The 18,339-nt window shown below is 41.0% G+C and overlaps 1 protein-coding gene across 3 annotated transcripts in view; it reads right to left on the minus strand.

Moving 5' to 3' along the window:
- Positions 1–890: 890 nt before the first annotated feature.
- Positions 891–18,339, minus strand: part of znf462 (zinc finger protein 462) — a 123,571-nt gene continuing 106,122 nt past the window's right edge. For 2 of the 3 annotated variants that reach the window (XM_059974693.1, XM_059974694.1), the window contains 8 exons: positions 12,782–12,976; positions 12,368–12,406; positions 11,545–11,806; positions 8,497–8,633; positions 7,241–7,464; positions 5,935–6,061; positions 4,540–4,663; positions 891–3,372 (listed from right to left, as the gene is read on the minus strand). In XM_059974693.1, coding sequence (XP_059830676.1) covers positions 3,135–3,372; positions 4,540–4,663; positions 5,935–6,061; positions 7,241–7,464; positions 8,497–8,633; positions 11,545–11,806; positions 12,368–12,406; positions 12,782–12,976 — 1,346 coding nt within the window. In that variant the 3' untranslated portion in view covers positions 891–3,134. The remainder of the gene's footprint in view (positions 3,373–4,539; positions 4,664–5,934; positions 6,062–7,240; positions 7,465–8,496; positions 8,634–11,544; positions 11,807–12,367; positions 12,407–12,781; positions 12,977–18,339) is intronic. The other variant, XM_059974695.1, reaches the window with a different exon arrangement.

Below are 18,339 nucleotides of genomic sequence, written 5' to 3' on the forward strand. Positions count from 1 at the left end.
CAGGGTGCCTAACAGGTTTACCAGATATCTGATTAGCATGTGCTATAGGGAGAGCCTGTTGGACATACACGTTTGTCTTCTCTGGAGTGGTGGAAGCCGAGAGGAGGCCTAATAAAACATTATAGGATTATGAGAGGTATAAGTATAGATAGAAACTGGGAACTTTACCCAGGTTGAAATGTCCAGTACTAGTGTGCATGCATTTTTTTTGGGGGGGGGGGGGGGGAGGGGGAGGAGAGAGAGAAGAGTTCAAAGTAAAAACATGGGGCAGGTTTTTATTTAGACCAGAGTGGAGGGTGCCTGGAAAATGATACCAGGCTGATGGAGGAGGCAGATATGATAGAGGCATTTAAAAGGCTTTTCAGCTCATACTTTATAGGGAACGGAAGGAACAAATATAGACCACATGCAGTCAGAAGGGATTAAGCGTCATGATTTAATTTGTTTGGCACAACATTGTGTGTTGAAGGGTCTGTTCCTGTGCTGTAAACGTTCAAAGAAAGATCTGCCATGCATCCTGGTGCCCTGCACACAAGTGCTGCACTGTCACCCGATAGTCCATATGCTAAAGGCCCCACCTCCACTTACAGGTGCACGAATAAGATCCCATGGTTGTTGCTTTGCAGAGGTACTGGATCTTCACCCTAGGGAGTGAACCTACTACCACCATCATCAAAGCAGATCACCCCAAGCATCAATCACATCGCTCTTTGTGTGAGCTTGCAATATACAAACTGCCACTTCTTCTACATTACATCAATGACTGGACAGCTGGTTAAGAGCCCTGAGCTAATATGAAAAGTTTGTAAGGCATATAGAAGTGCAAGGTTTCTTCTCTTTGATGTAGAATTTAAACAGGAAAAAATGAATGGCTCAAGAACATTACAAAATTAAAAAGGAGTCATCACTTTTTATTTATCGGGTCAGCAAAACAAAATCCCAGGAAGTACAGTATTTACAGATCATTCTAGAAACTAAAGCAGCATTATTTAGAAACTGCACTAACAAACACTCAGGAAGGCCAGTCAATTTTGGTAAATGTTTCCAGAGTTCATTTCCTCAACCCTTACAGTTGGCTTAAAACAGACTTCCAATGCATGTCCTAAACAGTCAACTTTAGAAGTATTTTAGATAACAAAAATATTTAAAAGGAGCTTCCTAAACTACAATGTAGACAAAAGAACACAATATACATGGTAATCTGCAATATCCCTGTCTTTTTTTTTCACAGAAACTGCTCCCATTTTGCCCTGTTTTCAACATGAAAATAGGTGATGTTAATGACCTGCTTCAAGGAACAGATGTTCTTTGAACGCATCATTTCAAAAATACCTTGATCGCAATAATATTTCATTTGATAATGCAAACATCTGGATCCAAATTGAGACCTAAACAAGTGTCCTAAAAAATGTCATTTTTCAAGCAACAGGTTTTGAGAACCCATATAGTGATTTAATTAAAGTGTTTATATAAAACAAGAATACAATAACCTGTAAACTTGGCAAACAAAAGCTAACCTATGGAATTTTTATTCACGTAAAGTAGTCTCACTACAACATTGTAGCACACATCTCACTGCAGATGTGCAGGGGAAGAAAAGTAAATCTACACAGTTTATGAACAGATATTACTGGTACAGAATGGACATTCATTCAGTAAAGATTAATGCTGAGGTACTGCAAATTATGATCACTTTTTGCACCAACATTCTACATTAACAGTAATCGTTAGGACCACTTCTGCTATACAAACAAGTTTTCTTTTAAATAATAGATTAAAAAAAAACATTTTTACCAGATGCATTAGTGCAAGAAAACAAGGAACTCTTTAGTATGGTGAGCTTTGTTCTGTACTGTATTACTAACAAAAGAAAAACACAAACAGTGTTGGTGCTACAAGTGACCTGGGCTCAATGTTTGCCAATTATAGCACCTCGGATCCAAGCTGGTCCTTCATTCAAGATTTGGAAATGCCTCCACCAATCCATTTTACACACCAGTTATAATGCACACCATTTTAAGTGAACAGAAAATGTGAACTGTACAGGTGAGTTTCCACTTCTTAATGTGTTTGTAACCCTTTGTTGAGGTATACATGTTATAAACCATTACGCAGGGGCCTGCAATAGTTACAGCTTGTAACACACAACCATTTGAGAGATAAACTAACCTGTTTAAAATGGTGCTTTGGATGTAAGAGAAAACAAGTGCCTTGAATTCAACCAGTTGTGGGCTAAGATATAGCAGCTTGCAAAAATGTCCCATCATAACAAAACTCACTGAATCAGAGGTGCTTGACGAATCCATTAGTTATGGATCACTAGAGTGATAGCTGGATCAAAGTAAAAATTTGGGGGATATTTTTTTGGTTTTCAATGCACAAGTTCAATATTTTTTTTTAAAAAGAGCAATATGGAACATTACCTCGATGAATGTCAAAATCTCTACAGTGAAGTAATGACATTCCCACAAGATCACACTAACTTTAAAAAAAATCACAACTCACTAGATTAATGAGGCAGTCCCCAGTATTTTTAAACACACAATTCATTCAAACACTGGAAACAAAGGGGTGGGGTAAAGCAGAGAGGGGGGAGGGAAGGAGGAGGAGTTGGGATATGAGGTAAGGAAGGGGACGGACACAAAGGAGGTAGGGAAGAGGGGATAAGGAGGACATCCCAAATAGCTAAGTAAACACACCGCACACTATATGACCCAGAGCTTGACAGCCCAGGAGTGTCCAAAAGGTTTAATCCCTTCCGAGTTAGCTTTGTTGAGCTCACCTTGGAATAAGTAAGAATTCTACAATTAGTCTCGGACCAGGGAGGAGGTAAAAATATTGGCACGGGTTCTGGCTCTGGATCGTGCTTCAGTGCCCTCATAAATGGAGATGTCGACGGCAGGGCCAGTCTCAGCGGTGTGTCCACTCCTCTCGGCCAACAGTCAGCCTGTACTTACCGCTCACTCTCACACGCGTGAAGAACAGACGCTTGGATGAGGTACTGAAGGGTTGATTGTAACGTGAAATCCTGCTCCATCATCAGTTGTCACACCAGGCAAGGAGCAGAGAAGATGGTGAAGGGTCGGGATGAGGGGGGTTAGAAGGGAAGGAGGAACTTGCACAGTTCAAGTATACTAACAAAGCTCAGACTCTTTATTTTTGGTCTCAGTATCCAGATCCTGGGAGTTTTCCTTTATTAATGCTATAGAGATTGGACAGTATGGTGATTCCTGGTAAGTAATTTCTGTCTCCGTGTTGTTAGCAGAATCCAGTTGCTCCTCCATTCCTGAAGGCGTAGTGTTATTCTCCTCTCCGGAGTTCTCTGTTGCTGGACATGCTTCACGTCCCTGATGGTTACTCTCATCGAGAGCCCTGTTTTAAAAGAATAATAAGAACAGTACAGGAAAAAAAATGTAGACTTGAGAATTCCATTGCACCCCTTGCTCCATTCTCTGTAAAATTGACTCTGTCAAGCCCTCCTAAAACCACATCACCCAACTGAGCAATTTTAAAACTCCAATTCAAAATTCTTAGCTTTGCATTGGAATCCCTCCACGACCTCATCGATCGATAAACTAAGATCTCTCTGCTCCACTAATTCTCTTTTCTTGTCTCCCTCAAACTGCTAGCAGTGCGCCACAATATCCTTCCCAAGCTCTGCTTTAAAAATCAATAACCCTCCTCCTATCCCCCAGTTTTGATCAAGGGCACATGTCAACTACTTTCTCTTTCCATATATCTTACATGACTGGCTGATCCTCCAGCACCTGTTTTTATTTCAGATTCTGTCACCTGCAAGTTCTGTTTGTTTGCCTTTACTGGCAGCTATTTCTTCAGCTGCCTGGCTCTCCCTCCCTACCACTCTTCAAGACAACCATTTCTTGTCCAAGTTTCTGGAGACAAGATATTGCATTTGCTGGAATCTGGAGCAACAATCTGCTGGAGGGATTCAGCAAATCCAGTAGCATCTGCGGGGATAATGTACCTTAGGATCATCTGCCACGTTATGACACACAGTATGGAAAGAAGCCTGGTGGCCCAGTGTCAAGCCTCCACCCACATCAATCTATTTTTCCCCTCTTGTATCTCCATCAATTCTTCACCCTTCCCGTGCCCACAAATTTGTTAATCGTTTTATTGTGTGTCCTTGTTTTGTTGGTTCTATTGAGTTTCCTTGCTCTCTGGTGAATGCATTCAAGGAAATGAATCTCAAGGTAGTATACGATGGCATATGCACCTTAATAATAAATTTACTTTGACTTACAGTAGCTAGTTAACCTAAACTAGCAAGTCTTTGGGAAATTGGGGCACCTTAAGGAAACCCACATAGCTACAGGGAGAACATGCAAACTCCACACTGACAGCACCTAAAAGAAGGCTCGAACCTGGGTCATTGGAGATGTGAGGTAGCAGTGTTAACTGCTTCACCACTGTGCTGCTGTATTCATGTGCCACATAAATGATAGTTGCTGTGGTTAGAACTATTTTTACAGCTGCAGATTTATTTTCTTTTGAGTATTTTGTTTCGGGTGCTCTTACATGCTATGTCTCTGAATGTGGCGCTCCCAATCAAAGCCACGAGCAAATGTACGGCCGCAAAATTCACACGGGAATCTTTTCTCGTTGTAGATCCGAGCCCCGCTTCCTGGACACGCTTCAATACCTAAAAATTAATTGGTTTCAAAAACAAAGTTCAGAACTGCTGAGGAGAAATTGTAAAGTTGCAGATGATGCACTAAATCATAAACCAGTTGAACAGAGTATTACAACAGAAACTAAATATTTTTAATCACATTGAATCTAGAAGCTGCCAGTTAGCCCAGAATGTCCATTCCAATTGTAAAAGCCATTAAGACTCTTCTTGCTACCCAGTTCTTGGTTGGTAGCTTTGTAGATTACAGTATAGAAAGAGCATACCAAATACTATTTAAATTTGATGAAGACTTGTGTCTCCAGCAACATTTCCAGCTGAGACTTACAAATCCATTGACTCATGTGGTTAAAACATTTCTTTCTATTCAGCACGACTCTTTTTACCTACCAAGTCTGTGTCCAGCATCTGCAACGTGTTTATTCTCCCCCAGTTATCCCTTTTCAAAAGGGAAACATGACTTTAGTTTATTCTACCTGAATGTCTCAATTCCTATTCTCTTCCAAAGCCTTCTTCCTTCTAATAAAAAAAACCTGTCAGCCGACTCTTCCTTGTAACTAAACTCCTGTCAACATGCTCGTAAATCATCTTGAGCTAAAAGAAGTCCCTGTTCTTTAAAGTAACTCCAGAGACCTTTTGTGTCCACCAGAGACAACTGACCAGGTTTCGTTACAACATTTCATCCAATGACAAGGTGACAACTGAATTATGTGTACAAATCCCCAAAGTGGGATTTTAACCAAAGACTGCAACTCGACAAGGAAAGACTGACCCTTGGAGAATGCTGTCTGTGCTCCCTAGCAATAGATAAGGCCCTACCAGTGTCCTGAGAGTAGACCTATTAGCTTGCATTGTTTTCAGGAAATATATATTAAAGCAGGTCATTGATTCCTCATTCTGAAATGCACCAGTCAGTGAAAAATGGAAGACCTAATCAAACATGAAATCAAGGAAAAGGAACCGGAAAAATAAAATCGCTGTGACTTTGTCTGCTCTGCCATTAGTGAGGCTGGAACATCCCAAAAAGTATGTGAAAGGTATCCAATATTCTGGTCATATCTTCTGCTTCGTTTGTGGAGGATTCTATTAAAGTCCTGCCCCAGCTCCAGCTTAACTGACAATGGGGGCAGTAACAACTCACTCTGAAATTAGCTAACCAATGGCTCCCACCCAGCTTAGAAAACAGTCATTTCCTTTCCTACATTTATTTTCAAGGCGATGTTAAAAAAGCAACACAAACAAACAATAAGTTTTTTTCGAATGTGAGTACTTTTCAAACAAACCTCTTTGTTCAACAACATTGTTTTTTTCTTCCTCTTTGGCCTCCTCTTCGCTGCTGAACCATTCCTTGTCTTTACTGTCCAATTGGTCCAGGTTAACACGACCAACTAATTCGAAGTTACGAATCACCTGAGATTGGTAGGAAAGGAGCAAGTTAAAAGAACTGCAATGGATTTATAGAAGTTGGTGCATGCCAACTACACAGTTGAAATCTTGTTAATATAAACCCAGACTGAATAGCCTCCTTTGCTATTATCATGGTCTGTGGGATGTACAAAATGACTGTCCTGTTAGACCCACTCTCCTGACCCATTTTTCTTCTTCAGATTTTCCAGATAACTTGGGAGAAAAAGAATGGAAACAGGCCCTTTAGCCTAACTGGTCTATGCTGACCAAAGATGGTCCCATATGCCCGTATTTGGCCCATATCTCACTATACCTTTCCTATCATGTACCCATCCAAATGTCTTAAACATTGTTAACATATCTGCTTCAATCACCTCCTCTGGCAGCTCATTCAATGTAGTGGCACTTCAGGTTGAAAAGGTTGCCTTTCAAGTTCCTATTAAATCTTTCCCCTCCCATCCTAAACCTATGTCCTCATGATGCCACCAAAGCTGGGAAAATGAATGGCCATTTACCCTATTCATGCCCCACATAACTTTGTAACCTCTATAATACTACCCCATATTCTCCTACATGCCAATGAATAAGGTCCCAAACTACTTAACCTTACTGCAAAGCGGGCAATGAAGGCCCTGCAACATCCTTGTGTAAATCTCATCAATATCTAGTACAGCTGAAATAAAATACTCCAACTTGATGTCAAAAGCCTTCTTTACTACCTGTGATGCCACTTGTAGGGAGCCATGTAACTGTACTCCTAAGTCCTCTGTTCTACAAAACTTCTCCAGGCCCTACCGTTTACTCATTGTGTAAGTTCTACCCTCATTTACCTTCCCAAAATACAACACCTTGCACTAGTATCAATTAGATACCATTTGCTATTCCTTAGCCCACTTATCCAACCGATCAAGATCCATCAATCTCCCCTGATAACACATTCACTGGCTTTGACACCTCCTATCTCAGTGTCATCTGCAACTTACTACATTTGTCAAGTTTTCTGCTCCAGATAACTTGTTGCTGACCCCAAAAAATTTCCAACTATCTCCCTCTGATTCCAATGGAAATTAGACATAAAATCTAGGACCCAGCACCACATTTACTACAGTTAATGAAATGGTTTACTTACTAAATTGCAAATTTGAAGATGATGAATCAAACCACAAGTACAATCAGAATTACCTTGTGCTCCTCCTGAAGGTGGTTTTCCAAATCTTCCTTTATTCTGCTCTCATAGTAACAGAGTTGGCACTTGTACGGTTTGATTTCCTTGTGCTTCTCCATGTGTTGCTGCAATGCTTCGTCAGTGGAGCAAGTGAAGGTGCACTTATCACAACGGAAGACAATTCCTCGCAAGTGTCTTGAGAGCTTTGAGCGACAGATCTCAATGGGGACAACTCGCTCTTCTGTGAAAGAGGAAGAAAGAGTGTTCAACATTATAGGTCTGCACACCAGTAAAACTTGTTCACAGAATGTCTCTGTTTAATCTGTAAAGATTCCATGGACATTCAACATTTTCATTATTTTCTGAAGCCAATCACTGCATGAAAATTGAGATCTTTCATTACTTTGCACCAATTTGGAGCAATACACACTAACTGCTGGAGGAACTCAACTGGTCAGATAGCATCTCTGGATGGAAAAGGACAGTTGACATGTTGGGTTGAGAACCTTCATCTGGACTGAAAGATAGAGGGGAGATAGCCAGTATAGAGGGATGATGGGGAGCTTTGGCGCAAGAGCTGGAAGGAGATAAGTGGATCTAGGTTGGAGTGCAGGGCTGTTGGGATGATAGGCAGATGAGGTGAGAATGGGAATATTGTCAAAAGCTGGATGTGACCAAGGGCTGAAGATGATTGAATCTGTTCAGGAGGAGGAGCATGGAATTAAGTGAGTGAGATGGGGAAGGTGGTTAGGAACAGTGGCGTGAAGGAACCACTGAGAGGAGTGTATGGGTGACCAGCAGTTGATAGATGAAGGGGAAAGAGACAGGGTGATGAGGGCTGGGATGAGCCTATGAAGATCAGGAGAGAGAAAATGGCCAGAGGGAGAGCAGTTTACCAAAAACGGAGAATTAAATGTTCATGCCATCAGGTAGTAGACTACCCAGGTGGAATAAGTGATGTTATTCCTCTCGATCATGTCAAGTTATCATTGCGGTTGGATTAAGTATCAACTTGAAAATCTATTTAGTCTGAATACCCAAATGGTCTCTACCATAAAGAGCTACTGATTTTAGAGCTAGTGTTACGGAAGAGGTATAATGTAATCATTGACTTTACAACAGCAACGTCAAGAAAAATGTCTATTGTACCAGCCTGAAAACACTCAAAAGAATCCATCAAAACACAGGGCAGTGTTACAAATGCTCAGGGATTTACCCACCCTTCATTGTGCACTTTCCGTTGACTTAATTCACGAGTGCCCAAGAGCCTCACCTCTGTGAAGTACGATGTGATCAATCATGCTACTTTTGTATTTGGTGTGGTACAGGCAGAGAGGACAGCGCAGGTCCTTGGGACCTTCTACAAGAGGAGCTGTATGGCTACCCTCAACGTGCATAGAAAATGTAGACCTGCAACACAAACATACGACACTTCAGTTTCACACTCAGACAATACCAAAGGAGGTCCTTTGGCCCATTGTACCCATGTTAACTCTTCGGAGGAATGACTCAAATGGTCATAGCCTCATTCTTTCCCCAAGCCCCTGTCACTTTCAAGGATTTATTATTCCTGAGTGATACTGTTCAACTGGTTCTCAGGCAGTACAGTCAAGATTACAGATCATGGCACAAGGAATTTCCACTCTTTTCCCCCATGGTCTTACATGACAACATTGGTACAAGAAGCTCAACAGCCCACTGTTCAGTACAGTGATCGTTCTTTGTATTCAAATTTACTTTCCAACATATTATTGTTCTTTTTCCTATCAACTTAAACCTGGTAACAGCCTTTCCAGAACAACTTTGCTCAATTTGACAGCATATAATTTCTTATCTTCCCACTGAGTGGCACATCTAGGTGCTTCACACCTCCAGTGATCTAGGTGCTAGCAATAAGCAGCTTACATGTTCTCCCTGTGACCATGGGTTTGTTCCAGAAACTGCCATATCCTCCCACATCCCAAACACATGCAGGCAGGCTTATTAGCTACTGTAAACTGCCTCTGGTGGGTAGGTGAGAGGTAGGCTGCAGTGGCATAATGATGGGGTGAATGAGGGCTTAAGGAGAAGTTTAATAAGGGAATGGTACTAGTCTGAGAATCAGCATCAACATTAACTCTTCCCTAACTCTTTCTCCTTTGAAGCCAGTGACCCATGGTATGTTTATTAATATAGAACAGTATAGCACAGAAATAGGCCACGTGCTAAATTAAACTAAATCTCTTCTTCCTGTAAATGATTCCTATCCCATCACGTTCAGGTGTCTACTTAAAAACCCACAGCGCTTGCTTCCACCTCTTTCAGGCATCCACTGCTTGGTGTAATGAAACACCTTACCCTGCACATCTCCTTTACACTTTCCCCATAATGTGCCACTGACATCTTTTAAACCCCATCGCGTGCACACGCAAGAGCAACATCACTCTTAGCTGTCAAATTTGCCCAATAACATAACACACTCGCAAGTCCCGCGAGGATCAGACTTAGCAAGTGTCAATAAATTGGGGAAAAAAGAGCCACCCCTTTGGTTCGGGAAGGTTCCAGATGGGAAAGTTGGCTCCAGAATAAATGCCCCTGTTGCGGTTCAGAGAGTCATAATGATTCACCCATGTCAAAACATCACAAGTTCAAGTCCCAGAGAGTCGAGCACAAAAATCTAGGCTGATAATCTAGTGCTGTACTGTGGATGCAATGCACTGACCAGGTACAACCTTCTAGACATCTAATTTGCTCTGGCAGACAAGGTAAAACTTTTGGCAATACTTTCAGACAGCAAAGGAATTAACCAGATTGGCCTCAGCCCAGCACGGTAGCATAGTGGTTAGGGTAACGCTATTACAGCGCCAGTGACCCAAGTTCAATTCCACCACTGTCTACAAGGAGCTTGTATGCTCTCCCCGTGACCACGTGGAATTCCACTGGGTGCTCTAGTTTCTTACCGCATTCCAAAGATAGGCAGGTTAGTAGGTTAATTGGTCACATGAAAACCGATTGAATGCTGAAAGGCCTCAATAAGAGCGGATGTGGAAGGGATGTTTCCTCCGGTGGGGGAGTCTAAAAGCAGAGGACACGGCTTCAGAATAGAGGGCATCCTTTTAGAACGGAAATGGGGAGGAACTTCTTTAGCCAGAGGGTGGTGTATCTGTGGAATTCGTTGCCACAGATGGCTCTGGGGGCTAAGTCACTGGGTATACTTAAGGCAGAGGTTGATAGATTCTTGATCAGTCAGGACATGAAGGGTTATGGGGAGAAGGCAAGGGGCTGGGGCTGAGAGGGCTGATCAGACTTGGGGTCAAATGGCCCAATCTGCTCCTATATCTTATGGTCACATGGGTGCAACTGGGCAGCAAAGGCTCAAAGGGCCAGAAGGGCCTGCAACTGGTAAATCAAATGAAAATAAAAAGTATTTGCCCTTTAAGCATCATCACTAAAAATAATTATATGCTGTTTGTGGAAGCTTGCTGAATGCAACTTAGCTTCTGGCTTTCTACTTTTCAGCAAAGAGTACTTTGGCTGTAGAGTGTGTTAGAACATCTAGAGGCCATGAAATGTGCCAAGGAAATACAAGATTTGTCTGTCTTCCTGGATAAATTTCTTTGCAAAATGGTAATTACAGCAGAGTCCAACATCAGTGGCATCTTCAAGCATTTAGATACAATTCACTCAAAATAAACTCTATTTCTGGAGAAGCACCACCATTTTTTGCCTTCTCCCCCACAGAAAGCTGTGATTTTAAATAATGTCTTGATGTGATGTACCTCAATATTCATGAGTATCTCCAGGAATAAAGTGTGAGAGCTGTTCAGCAAGATCTTGTGGAGGTTTACAGTAGACTGAATCAATGTAGTTTTGCTATCAAATTGAAGGACGTGGAACCAGAGCAGCTAGGGTATGGTTCAGATATAATCTTGGACACAGTGGTGGCCAACAGTAGCAATGCTGCCTCGTTGCTCACGCAAACCAGGCTCAAACCTGATCTCCAGTGCTGTCTACGTGTAGAGTGTATGCCCTCCAAGTGGTTTTATTCCCGCAACCCAAGGACGTGCAGGTTAATAAGGCAATTGGCCACTGTAAGTTGCCATAACTATATAGAAGTGTGGTATAATCTGGTGACAGTTTCAGAGAACATAGGGAGAAAAAAATAGGACTGGGAATGGGGATATTGTGGGCCAAGAGGCCTAATTCTCAGCTGGGTGGCTCTACAATAAGGCATTTATGAAAGACATGTGGGGAAATTATGGAAATGTTCTTCCATTATTCCAAGTCTGAATTCAAAGTACGTGCCAACTTTTTCTTTGCGCCCTTTACTTTCCCACCTTACCTGAAACCGGTGAAGAAGGGACAATCCTTACATTTGTAGAGTTTCTTGCCACAGTGCCTGTCTCGATAGTGGCGCCTCATGCTCTGAATGTACTCAGAGTTGAACTGGCAGAACTCGCAGCTGAAATACCCCTTGGTCATCTGGTCAGAGCAGGCATTCGGCGATGGCACTGGGATGGGGCTGGAGCGGTTCCTTGCCATTGCAGCTGTCTGGTAATGGTTAAGCTGCTGTTGGACGTCGGGTGGCTCAGAGTATGAGGAGTCTACATGTGGAGAGTTGGTGTACACACACTATATAAAATCCAGCAGGTTTTCTGCATTGATTCCCACCCTCTTTCCCTTTCCCTTCAAACCGTAGAAGGCTTAAGCTACAACAAAATCCCCAATCTCCCCATTAAAAACAGACCCAAGGCCAGCTTGAAACCCATGCGACAGAAAGCCTTGGGGAAAGCAAGTATAGTATCAGAAACCCCATGGAAACAGCAGGAAAAGCAAGACGGAGCAAGAAAAGCAAATCAAATTACAAATGGGAAGAATTTTCCCTTTCGTATCGCCGTGATTAAGCTTCGGATACCAGGGAAATTCCAGCCATTATTTAGTGAAGTGTTCACGATGGAACAAATTGTCAGGCAGCTAGCCAATTGGTGAGCAGGGTTACCAATTCCAGGGCATTGCAGTGCACCCACCAGCTGGTTTGTTTAGGTTGCAGAAGGAATTTGCTTTCATTAGTAATAAGGATGAATATTTTGTGGGATTGTAGGTGGCAATCAGTACATTGTTCACAGAAAAGGCAAGTGCACAGCACAACGTTGACCATCTCTTACCTTTGCTTCTGATGGAGGGAAATTTTAGGAAGGTGGGGTCTGGAATAAGGAGAGTAACAACTGGGTCTTATAAAATTTCCAAGTGAGCTAATATTACTAAGAATTCTTATGAGAAAAACATCCCTAGAAACATATTGCCTCAATGAGAGCAGTAATTGCTTTTCCTGAGTGTTTCATCCAGTTTTTATAAGGATAGCCTTTTCGCAAAAGGTTCTTTTTGAACCAACGCTATCACATTCTTTTTGGTGTTCATTGCAGAATTTGAAGACAAATTCGTGCAACAAAACCTCAGATAAAACTGGAATTTTGGAAAAGTGTTTGAGTACCTCTCACCTCTGCTAATTAACAGCTTGAAGGCATTTAAAATAACCAAGAAAGATTTGGATACATCAGAGATAGCCACGAGCAGCTTACCATCTGATTCTGCTGCTCCCTCAGCCTGGAACTCTGACTGCCGTGCATTGTTACCAGAAGAGAAGGCTGCTGGAAGGTCAGTGTGATGTTTGGACACTGCCAGAACATGGCCGTGCACTTTCAGAGTATGTTGTTTGAGCTGCTTTACCATCATGGTGGAAAAAGAGCAGTAGGAACAGCTGTAGGTGGACTCCACTAGTAAGACACAACACAAGGCTTCTTTTAGGGTTGCCATAACCATTCAAATTATGACAAAAAAAAATTGTGGGTAAATCGTGTGTAAAAAAAAAATTCCTAGTTGGCTCTCCATTGGTACAATACAGCCCAGGTCACTTTAAATGCCTTCATGTCATGCTTAAACCATTGGATATTATACATTTTAGAGTACAGTGGTCTCTCTCTCCATCTCACACACACACACACACACACACAGCAATATGGAATGTCTTCTTGACTTGGAACACTTTTTCCATTAAACACCATATCCATGGTAACATAAATTCTTATTTCCCCAAATGGAGTATGTGCAAAGTTACATTATCAAAAGTTTGTTTCAGTTTGAAGACATCAGCTTCTGAAGCTCACATCATGAACCCTGTAACTGTTACAGGAGATGCTCCCTACACATACACTGTGCTATGTTTTGCTTTCAGTTACGTGATGATAGTAACAAAAAAATCTACTGTTGGCGTCAGAACATGCACACCCCACCCAGAGTACCCTCTTGTGTCTGTGTTTTGCCTTGCATAAGACACAAACAGTATTTGTTCACAGGGCATAGAAGTGGCCTATGTGCTTTCTTGTTTTTGTTCCAAATGATTTTCCTACCAGATTCCTTCATCTCCGCTGATCAGTCTATCTTTTTATCTTTACTACTTCACACTACTCATCTTCATATTTCACTGTGGGACTGATTTCTACAACCTAATCACTTTCAGGACGAAGGTTTTATGAGTAACCACCTTACACCATGCTATGCTTTGATTTGGAAATATTTTCTCTACAAACACCTATTTCATCTCAAAGGGCTCCTCTGAGCAACCTTGTTGATAGTTTTAACCCCCAGTATCTGAAAATTGCAGACTCTTCCATCTACTGACCACATTATTCTAACGAGCTGCAGTTCCCTGTCACATCCATATAACCCAATATTCTATTTCAGCCTTTAACTATTTATCCAATTAAACATTTGAATCTGCTTTTACTGCCCTTTAAGGCAACTTATTCCGAATCATAATTCTGCACCATTTCTTCTTGCATCATTGAATGTTTTGGTTTTCCCTTCAGTCATCTTAAATCTGTGAAAACAGTGTCAATCTCTCTGGTATAGAAAACCTTGTATTAAATCTTCTGACCTTCTCTATTCTATGAACAACCTCAGCGTCTCTAGCCTGTTCTCCCAACCAGAGTGCATCTTATCCCTTGAGCTACTCAGGTTCCTCTGCACCCTCTCCAAAAACATAGCGGCAAACTGAATAAATACTCCACATGAGTACTACAGGGCATAATAAAATATTTATTGTACTCCATGATGAAGAATTCTCGTAAGCTTTTCTTTCTCTCCCTCTAAGAAAAAACATTGCTGAGAACCTAAATACAAAAGGTTCTGCAGATGCTGGAAATCCAGAGTAACAGACACAAAATGCTGGATGGAGGAACTCAGCAGGTCAGAAGCATCTATGGAGATTAATAAACAACTAAAGTTTCAGGTCAAGCCTCTTCTTCAGTCCTGCACTGTGCTTGTTTACTTTGCCTATAACTTTCAAGGATTTGAGTAAATTCACACCAGGTCTTTGCTCTTGAATCCTCTTTTAAAACTATACTTTTTTTAAAAACATGTCACGCAACACCTTAGCTTTGCATCTTCTTCAATGCCTCAGTTATACACTCAGTGGCCACTCGATTAGCTACCTCCTGTACCTAATAAAATGCTCACTGAGCGTTTGTTCATGATTTTCTGCTGCTCTGGTCCATCCACTTCAAGGTTCGATGTGTTGTGTACTCAAAGATGCTCTTCTGCACGGCACGGTTTGTAACGCGTGATTATTCGAGTTACTGTCACCCTCCCTTCTCTTCTGATCTCTCTCATTAATTAGTGTTTTCATCCATAAGACTGCCACTCAATGGATTTTTTTTTTGATTTTCCACACCATTCTCTGAAAAAACCCGAGGCAGTTGTGCATGAAAATCCTACATCAGTATTTTCTGAGATACTCAAACCACCCAGTCTGACACCAGCAATTCCACGGTCAAAGTCACTTAGATCACATTTCTTTCCCATTCTGATGTTTCGTCTGAACAACTGAACCTCTTGACCATGTCTGCATGCTTTTATGCATCAAATTGCTGCCACACGATTGGCTGGTTAAATATCTGCATTAATGAACAGGTGTACCTAATAAAGTGGCCACTAAGTTTATATACTGATTAACTAAGCAGTAAATTCCTATTAACCTGAAGCCTACAGAGTACTGAATAGGTCTACAAAATGCTGCCAATATTACCATAGTTACAAGACCACAACCTATTCATTGATTTTAGTGCTCTCAAGACACCAGGTCTTTCAGACTCTTGGAATCAATTTATACTGTAGCACATCAAAGACTTGGTCTAATCAATAATAACCACCAATCCAAATTCAGATTAGACCACATGTTCAAGTTCTGCATTAAACCATTCCAATGTGAACTCCTTCAGATGCTTTTTAAAATTGAAATGGAGCTTCAGTATAGAAAAGTTGGTCTTCATAATGCGCCCTGGAACTATTCTAGGAAATCTCTTCCACATTCTATAGGTCTTCTCACATGTAAGGCCAGAATTGGACACAATAGTCCAGCTGGACTGCTTCAATGATGCAGCAAGAATGGGCAACTATAATAGAAAAGTGGCCAAAATCTCAGGCTCATTACATACTGCCAGTTAATCACAGCTTAGTGCTGGTATTTGAAGATGGAACAGGGCCCAAATTTGTGAATGGAAATTAGCAAGAATTTAAACTCTTCACCTTACTTTCAAACTGCACCAAGAATATTGAGGAAATGAGTTTGATCCAACAACTGCTTGCATTAAAGATGAGTTACTATCCAATGAGCTAAAAGCAACACCAGGAAGAATATCAGTTCCCATGCACATCCAAAATTCCTATCATCTGGTAAAAAAATGTCTCAGCTTTGCCCAGTCTTGCTCCTCAATCATCCCATCTACTGTCTTGCAAAAGATCAAGACAGCTCAAAACACTGCTGCTCCACAGTATGTGAAAACAACATTCACAAGGTACAGGAATGTTCTTAACTAGTTTTCCTAGGGATGATCTTGACTCACCTTTCAACCTTCTACTGCAGAGGCTCTGTAAATCAGCACACTACACAAACCTGGCGAGGCTCACAATTACTTGTGATAAACTGCACACTTGCATTGGATCACCCATCGACTTGAATGACCTCAGCCATAAGCTGCAATCTCTTACCAGTTGCAAACAAAGAAATGGCACTGTGGCTGCTGCCTATGCTTCTGGGATTTCCTCACTAAAATGCACTACCCCTTTCGTTACACATTCCTATACCTAACATGGCAAAATTTCCTTGAGGTAGTCAGTATATAAATGAACACTGCTGTTGCCCCAAATGCCTTTGCATCAAACTTTCTGCTGCAGGGATAAATCCAAGGAAAGCAATTGCCTTTTCATTCAATGTATGGCGAGAGCGTTGGCTAATAACTGTTAAACAAAATATGTGGATGTGAGTCCAACTGTCATCTTTAAAAAAAATGCACTGATAATCAAATGAGAGCTCCCATTCCTTTTTTCAAAAACATCAATTTAGATTCGAGATTCCTCTTGATGCCATAAGGGTACCCGATTAGTGAGGAAGCAAGAGGAGATGTTCCAAGACAAGGAGACAAGGCAAGTTCACAGCCAAGCAGGAGAACCAACATCATAATTAGATGTAAATTGCAACCGTGCAGAGTGCAGGAAAACAGGCATTCCTCCAATACGTCACAAAATTAAAAAGCCATTGATTGGCCTAGAAATTCAATTGCATAGAGTATAATGGTGTCTAGTGTTTCTTGTGATTGAATAGGGATGCATAAGGGCCAGGCAGTAATGCTGCTTCATACTACTTAACGTATATATATTATCCCCAAAATCTCACTACTAATTATCCTTGACAAATCAGGAATTGCAAGAGGAAACAGAAAAAAAAACTACAAAACCCTACACAAATAGGTGATAAAAGTGAAGGACTTTAAAGGACAACTCCGTCCTCTAAAATGACATCACAAGAACAGGTAGTCAATGAAACCCCTTGAGTCACTCTGTCACTTGGTAAACACATGAGCTTTCCTGCACCTCAACTTGGTTCCCAGAGCTTTCCTTTTGTGATTAAAGATCAATTGATCTCAGTTTTGGTTATACTTAACCATAGGCTTCCAGGAAAAAGGACTCCAAAGAGTAAAAATAATTGCTGAACTGCCCTAAATGACTGGCCACTAATAACATGACCGCTATCCAAGTTCTAGAATCTCTAGTCAAGCAGAAGCAGCCTCTCAACATTGATCATGTCAATCAATTTCCAAACATTGGTTGTTACAAGATCAGCTCTCATGCTTCTATATCCCAGTAAATACTAACACGAGGTGTTGCTGCTTAACACAATCTCTTCTTTTTAGGGCAGGGGTGGGAAATCTTTTTGAGAGCACATGTCCAAATTGGCAATAATCTAAAAATTCTAAAAAAAATTTAATTGCATGCCATAGTAATTTTAAACAGTGATAATCATTGATTAATGAATTAGTAATAACATCTATGAATTATAGGACGAAGTACAAGTCCTGTTTCTTACTTATGTGTATTTATTTATTACAGAGAAAGATTGAAATAAATATTTTAGGAACCCTGTTCAAAAAAATCTTTTTACTGGATAATTCAATTGCAAAATAATTTCTTATTGCAACCGTTTACTATCCAGGTCAGTGATGAGTACACCAGGTCAGTGAAGATTTCAAAAAATATTATCCAATATCAACCTGTTCTTGCTGCGATTTAGCTGGTGCCAAACAAGTATGAGAGGTTTCCTGTGAAAACATTTCACTGTTCTTGGGTCATAAAAAAAACATTCGCTTTTTTGTTTGGCAGTAAAGATAATCATTTTGTCTTTTTTTATTACGGATATGGTTTAAAGAATTGAGGCACCAAATTTCATGTGCCATAAAATCTTTGTGCGTGCCAAAGGTTTGCCACCCCTGTCCAGGAATTAATTTAGTCAATCTGAACTTAGTTCATCTTCAAGGCAAGTACATCGATGAGCAGCTGGAAATGGAATTAAAATATTAATCTACAGTCATGTGTTGCTCATCTGGAATGCGTATGATCAAGAAAATATTTTTAAAAATCTTTCAATGATCTAATGTCTGCTGCTTGTTTCCTGATTCTAAACACTCCGATCTTCAGTCGTTGACATGCCAGGTTATTGAAGCTCATTTGAAAATCTGTAAATTATACATCTGGCCTATTGCCGGTGTCTATTCTCAGTTACACACATTGAACACCAGTACAGCAC

The sequence above is a fragment of the Hypanus sabinus genome, chromosome 7 (genome assembly GCF_030144855.1).
Source record: "Hypanus sabinus isolate sHypSab1 chromosome 7, sHypSab1.hap1, whole genome shotgun sequence".
Classification (NCBI taxonomy): Eukaryota; Metazoa; Chordata; class Chondrichthyes; order Myliobatiformes; family Dasyatidae; genus Hypanus; species Hypanus sabinus.